A 7383-nucleotide genomic window follows, 5' to 3' on the forward strand; every position below is an offset into this window, starting at 1 on the left:
AAAACCAAACCGAACCAAGAAGGCGAGAGAGATGGAGGGAGAATGAGTTGGTGGCGACTGTCGAGGAAGCGTGACGGCTTAGGGACTTTGTGTGCGTGTGTAGATGTGGGTTGTGTGGGTGTGGGTTTTCATTACAGGTCTAAGGAGTGATGGGTTGTGAAGGGCAACAATTAAGGGGTTACACTTCGTAATTCCGAAGGTTCATAATTCCGAAGGTTCTTTATTCCGACGGTTCGTAATTCCGAAACACGTAAATTGCCTATACCTCGATGTTCGTTAATCCGAAAACGTAAAAGGGTTCGTTAATCAGAACATTTGTGGCGTTATTCCGAAGGTTCGTCAATCCGAAAACGACATAAGGTTCGTTGTTCCGAAGGTTCGTTAATCCGAAAACGAAATAAGGTTCGTTGTTCCGAAGGTTCGTTAGTCCGAAAACGAAATAAGGTTCGTTAATCATTAGTTTTCGGACTAACAAACCTTCGGAATTACGAACCTCATTTCGTTTTCGGATTAACGAACCTTCGGAATTACGAACCTCACTTCGTTTTCGGACTAACGAACCTTCGGAATTACGAACCTCATTTCGTTTTCGGACTAACGAACCTTCGGAATTACGAAGCTTCGGAATTACGAATGTATGCGAAATTAAGGTCGGTGTAGGTACTTGGTATGAAAGCAAATTGACTTCTATAGTTTCTTGCATGTTCATGCTATTAAGTGAAAAGGTCTGATTGCATAATCTATTTTAATTAATGTAGTCCATTGTAAATGTCAAATGTTTATGTACTGGATTTGAGTTATTAGAAATTATTTATATTTCTATCAGATTATAATATCGGTGAAATCAACTATAGATAATTAAAAAAAAAAAATTATGTTTCTGTCATAAGCGTGTGTGTTCGAGAGAGGGGATGGTTCTTCCTGTGTATGATCCAAACATATCAATGTATATTCAATCAATTTTTCGCTCTGCCTCATAAGGGAGGGTTCAAGGACACATTAACTATAATGAAAAACCCCGTCAGATGACAAAGAACATCTGGTGTCTTTGTCGAAAATTGATGCACTGGAACCGCAGTTTCTTCGCAAGTTTCGGAGCAGACGAAAATTGCAAATTTATCGTTTGTCCATATTCAAGTTCAGTTCAAGGTTGATAGTTCCGTTTGGATAAAAATAGGGTAATGGTTTGATGAAATTACATTATATTAAAAGATTTAAAAGAAGTTTCTTTTACTAGGCTAATGTGTTGAAAATAAGCCCGTTACTCTATTTTCACCCAAACTGAACCTTGTATAAGAAGTGAGTTTGAATTGAAGTTTCAAACATGGTATGCAAAAGTATATTAAAAAATATTATTTGGTATACACATTTGCAGCCATGACGAGGATTGTTCATGTAAAAATATCCATTCGAATTTAATGTAAAGAACGCCAACAATTAGCTATCCATTGGGAGCTTTTCACGAAGCGTTATATTCATTGACAATTTTTATATAGGCTTTACAGCCAATCAGATACAAGCATTTCAGTAACTTCCCTGTTCTCAATGACAATTACTTCAATAAAAAGTTGCCCTGATTTTCTATACTTCCATGAACTGTTTGATATTGGGACTTTTCACAAGTAATCTTGAATCATCATTGTAATGATGATTGCAATTCGTCTTTAGAATCATCGGACCTTTCACACGGAAAATTCGTACAGTAATTTGAGTGAAACTTAAGTGGAATTCACCTCCGGAGCAGAATTTGAATTCGTGATTGTGATTAGCGTTTGGTTTCACACGTGCTAAAAATTCGTCATTAGCCTTATTTTTCACTGGAATCATCATTCAAATTACGACCTTATTTAGCGTGTGAAAGGGTGGATTCACTGATTGAAGGTGAATTCAGGTATGCGGAATGCATTCAAATTGAAAAGTGTGCAATGATGATTTCAAATCGTCTGAAGAAAGATCCTGAAAATTGACATTCTCAACATAGTGCGATTAAACCGTTGTCATTATGGGAACACGTAGCTGGAATAGATATCAGCAAAAGGTGAATGACAAATAAAATGTAACTGCCTTTAATATTGCTAGATCGTTTAAGAATGCATAGTTTCTCAGACGACCATGGGGATCCTATACGGTTCGTCATATTGTATTGAAATGAGAATAATGCGTGACATTTGAAAGCAAAACATGACCCTCCCATCTCCTCCAGTCTAACGACACCTTGAATTATCAAGACCATGAGGTTGGCATGTGTTAATGAAGACGTTTTTAACGATAAGTACTTTCATGCGCGTTTGTACCTATTCAAATTAATCTTTTGAGGAATCCTGATGGGATCCAGTCTGCAAATATTTATTCTTAATATGCTTGACAGGTCGTAAAGAACAATATAACCTTTGCTTAAAAAGTGAGAAAATACATTCTAAACAGGTCCGTATAATGATATGCCTGCCCAATGGGCAATTAAACAATTAAGAGTACCAACAACGAGTTCCTTCATCCACATGTTGGTGATTGCTTTTCAATCTCCAGCATAATTATAAATAGAGTACATTAGGTCTATTTTGAATGCGAAATATGTTCTGTTGCATTCTTTAGAAACTGAACAAAACCTAGGCAAGAAGCTATTTCACTGTCAAGGGTATTAAGCGCGCAACTTATGTCCAAAAAAATATTTAAGAGTCTGTGTGGGGTGGATGGGTGTGTGTATGAGAGGGTGAACACGCGCGTGTGTGAATGAGTGTATGTGTGAGGGTGTGTGTGTTTGTAGGTGTGTTGTGTGTGAGTGTGTGGGTGGGTGTGTGTGTTGATCAGGGAATGCTCACCTCTTCTTTCCTTGTTGTAGAGGTCAGCTTCAACAAGTTTGGGCTTATCAGCGAAGTCCAATCCTTTCTTGACGAGCAATGTCTTGATCATTTCGGCTCCACAGACCACCACGTCGTTTGAAAACCCAATCTTCACGCCATACACCGGTCCATACTCCTTACCCCAACGCATCAACTTCTCGGCGAATGCATCGTCCTGCTCGAGGTCGAGGACATTCCCGAAGATGGGAAGTCCTCGAGGACCCGGAGGGAAGTCCTTTGGTTTCTGATGAAGCCAGGAGATGACGAGGACAACGACGACGAGGACGAGAATGATGGAAGTCGTCCATGAAAGCAGTGCAGACAGCAGGCTACCAAAGGAAAACGCCATTACAGTGGTTTGTAGCTTTTCACGCAGGGCAAGCTACCTGATTGATAGAAGAAAATACAAAGATCGTTACAGAGATACACCACTGATAAAGCACTCGGTTTGAACATTTTCCTACTTAATCTTAAGAGAAGGGGATGAGGAAAGTGAAATACATTGAAGAAGGCAGACCGGCCTTCCTATACTTACGATAGTCTTATAACACCTTCCTTGTCGAGTGAACGTAGGTCTGTTATTCCATTATCTGGTAAATGATAAAATGAGCATTTGTATAAACAGTAGCTGACGCTCTACGACCGATAAGGGTAACACCGATGAAAGGGAGTTAACCCTACGATTTAACTCATTACTACATACTTAACAACTGTTTGCTTTTTCCCCAGTCCAACGAAATCGAAGAAATCTCACTCCAGTGATAATTACTTAATGAATAACTGAAAGCAAGACAAAAGAGATTCCCTATGTGATCCATCCGTTCAAGCATTTACCAAACAACAACCAACCTTCCGTGTAACTTAAAAAGAACTTTGATCTCTGGTGTAGGCTTTACATACGACAACGCACGACAAAAACAAAGAAAACGTCATAAGTAATTACATTGCACTTTGTTTTCTATATGGGAACGGAGGCATAAATTGTCGCAGCATTTTTCCCCCGAGGGTATAGAATCCAAACAGAAGCAAACTCAGATGCTATACACGAGGAAAAAAGAAATGCACTTTTCATCTTCTTCGATGTCTCTTAATGAAAAGTGATAAAGTATTTTTCATAAAGAGGCAACAACATAGCTTAACAAGCCATCTTATTGTGTTGTCTTATTTGAAACGATGTAGAGAGTACAAGTGACATAAAAGGTTTTTGATGATTCAAATAAATGGAAATTATCTCTTAATATGATTCTTTTATTGTGCCTGTCTTTCCTGAAGGGGGAACGTGGGATACTCGGGTTATACGTGTATAGTGAACCTTGGCAATGTGAGATAAAAATATATAATATGACTACTTAGTTCTCCAATAAATAAATTATACGTTATGTTGTTTTTACCTTGCTTGATCTAATGAATACCGTAATTCAAGATCCGAAATATTCAACAATTTATAGCGTAACCTTGGTAACGTACGATATCTTCTTTTTCATTTTCAATAGTCATACCAGGAAAATGGGGAAACTGATCCCTCGTTATGTCCGAAAAGCACATATTTCTGTATTGTGTTACATTGATTGAGCTTTGAGCTAAACATTCCAGTCTAAATTGATTTTATTGACAAATACTAATCAAATGGAGGATGATGATGTCAAGGACTCATATCATCTACTTATTACCTGATTATAATAAAGAAACCAAAGTTTAAAAGGCCTTTATAGGATTATAATTTTCTTTATAGAGTGAAGGTCTAACAATGCCTCAAATTACGACCACTTATGTGATTTTTGGCTTAAGTTTACTTAAAATAGAATCTTAGTGGTTGTGTGTATCGCGCGATTAATGCGATTTAATTGCTCTCGGGGAGAAATTCCAATTGCTTCTGCATGGTGAAAGGATAACTATACTCAGAGTACACAACCTTATCAAATGAATTCTAAAGCTCTTCATTTAGTGATTTATTTGACCTTCTTGAGATGGAAAACTTTTTAAAATCTGAAATACTATAGATCAGCTGAAAAGTTCAAATTAAAGGAATTAAATATATCCATTGAATTCGACAAAAAGTATAAAAGGTTTGTGAAATCAAGATACTGACAAATGACTATCAGCTCGTTATTGTCAATGGTGCAAGTATATAACAAACTAAAAATATACATTACTTCACGAGGGAAAAGATTTTTTTTTTGTCGAATCCAGACACAATTAATCCAAAGACAAATAATAAGACAACAAAGCAATTAAAAGAGTTATAAGTCTTTAGGTGTAGAATGTTTCTTCTCAAAGAAACTCATATCATGCAAGTTAATCAGTTGCCTGGTTTGAAGCTACCGTTTCCACACTCTTAAAATCGTTGGGCAAAAAATGCCCAACTTTTAACCAACCCTGGGCAACATACTGTCCCCACAACTATTGGTTAAAATCTGCCCAATTCGCATACAATATTACATCTGACCTGTCCTAGCTCTAAAAATACTTGTCTCTGAATTTAAAAAAAAAAAATCGGAAATAGTCATATAAACTAGTTCATTTTTTGTTTCCACTTTAATGGCGTCCATTTAACAGTAAATTGTCTTGAACAACTAAATTATTCTTCTCCAGATAGAATATATATTTACTTAACCTTAATAGCTAACGTGTTTGGTATTCATTGTGTCGCCATTGTATTCATGTCTTCTATCTATAAATACATCACTAATTGGACGTTTGCCCTTCAACGTGGTGAAAGATATACATGAAGGTGATATATGTATTTCGATGTGGCACCACAAAAGGATTCATAATTAATTAATGTTATTTCATTGTACAAGTTATTTGACTACTTTAGATTTAGATTTGGATATACTGATTTCCGTTTAAATTTTTCAAAATAACAGAGTCAAATATATTACAAGAAACAGACTTTGCATTTGAAGTGGATAAAATATCTGAATTATTTTGAGCTCAAAATAAATTCAAAGAGATGAATTTGATATAGAAAACACTGTGCTCACTATAATGATGGAATTTTCATTACTTTGTTACGGTGTTTTTTTTTGGTATGTTTTAATCTGCCAATCACATTTATAATGAAAGCAAATTATGTTAGCCCAAATATATTCATCTTTTAAATTTTATAGGCTTTAAATGGAATTGTTCAGAATGATACTTAATATACAGCGCATATATAGGGACATACAATCCGCTTTGTACATGTATGCCTCTCAATGACAAATATACGTAACTGTTAAAACTATATCAATCCATTAGCAGGATCAAGCGTAATAAAAGAGAAAAAAAATGAATTTTAGATTTTGAATACTAGGTTCTTTTTAGAGCGCATCACTATATACGTACATCAGACTGTATGTCCATATGCGCCAAAGTTATAGAAAAATATAAGTATCACGTAGCTGATTTTAATTAAATTATATAAGCTTTCGGCCTGTAACAATACATGCCCACTTCAGGGATCTGAGGAGTTAACAAGAAAAAAATTGTTATATGTAGCATTTCAATCTGTATATATGATATTGAGAGAATAATACCCCAAGAATGAGTGATTGACATTGCTAATCATGCTAAGATCATTGATGTATATATATAAATATAAATACAAATTAAATTGGGATGTATCAAGTTCAGGGAAAGTGCTCGATGTTTCAACTGAAGCAGAGCGTTGTATAAATTTTCCTCACCTCTGGTCTTCAGTGTCCTGATGAGCCGCCTGTGATCGAGGCGCGAAACCATTGGTAGACCAGAGGTGAGGAAAGTTTCTATAAATATAATATATATATATATATATATATATATATATATATATATATATATATATATATATATATATATATATATATATATATATGCTTCATTCAAAACTTAATAAATATCGAAAATGCTTATAAATTTTCGTTCATAAGCTTAAACTTCAGCGGAGCCATGATTGTGACAGCTCACAACTTTCCACAAATAATAACAAACGAGAAGCAAACGAAATTTAATTAATTAAGACAAGGTTAAGTTAAAAAGAAAAACGATATTGAATCCCATTTCAATTAAGATTCCATATAGAAATTTTTTTTAAACGCAATAAAGAAATCTACATATTTTTTGAAGTCTATGTTTATACAAAACTAAAATAATGACGATAATTAAAAAAAAACGAAAACATATTCTTACCTGTATGGCACGGAGGAAGGCAGTGCTCAGGTGTCTTGGGTTCTCATATCTACGGGGAAGTTTTGAGAGATGATGAAAAAGTTTGGTTCCTCAAAAATTGGTCCAACCGTGACGAAACTAGAGGTTGAGCAAGCTCCGGCGTCGACGGTGGTAGAGACGGGGGTAGAGAAGAGATACTGTGACCCTTGTTGGATGGAGTGGCCAACCAAGAACAAAGGTCAGACCAAGACTGACACACGTAGAGAGAAGTTTTATCAATATTACATCGGCGATGATTTGTATTATGTATGGATGAAAGGATTACAAAAGGGGGGTGCTTTGGCACCCCGATTCGCATCGCGAGGGGTGCGCAAACCCAGCTCGTGTTCAGACGGCCGTGTGTTTACTTGCTCTT

The 7383-nt window shown here is 35.8% G+C and overlaps 1 protein-coding gene across 8 annotated transcripts in view; it reads right to left on the reverse strand.

The window, feature by feature from the left end:
- LOC129257860 (cytochrome P450 2J4-like) overlaps positions 1 to 7383 on the reverse strand; it is a 22150-nt gene extending 14767 nt beyond the window's left edge. For 3 of the 8 annotated variants that reach the window (XR_010292901.1, XR_010292899.1, XR_010292898.1), the window contains exons 1-2: positions 6990 to 7248; positions 2820 to 3226 (exon numbers count right to left, since the gene is read on the reverse strand). Coding sequence is in view for 3 of the 8 variants with exons in the window: in XM_054896285.2 (XP_054752260.2) it covers positions 2820 to 3189 (370 nt within the window). In the remaining 5 variants the exon portion in view is untranslated. Of the gene's footprint in view, positions 1 to 2819; positions 3227 to 3375; positions 3723 to 6989 lie in introns of those variants that run through there. The other 5 variants (XR_010292900.1, XM_064096314.1, XR_010292902.1 and 2 more) reach the window with 3 other exon arrangements.

The sequence above is a fragment of the Lytechinus pictus genome, chromosome 3 (assembly GCF_037042905.1).
Source record: "Lytechinus pictus isolate F3 Inbred chromosome 3, Lp3.0, whole genome shotgun sequence".
Lineage (NCBI taxonomy): Eukaryota > Metazoa > Echinodermata > Echinoidea > Temnopleuroida > Toxopneustidae > Lytechinus > Lytechinus pictus.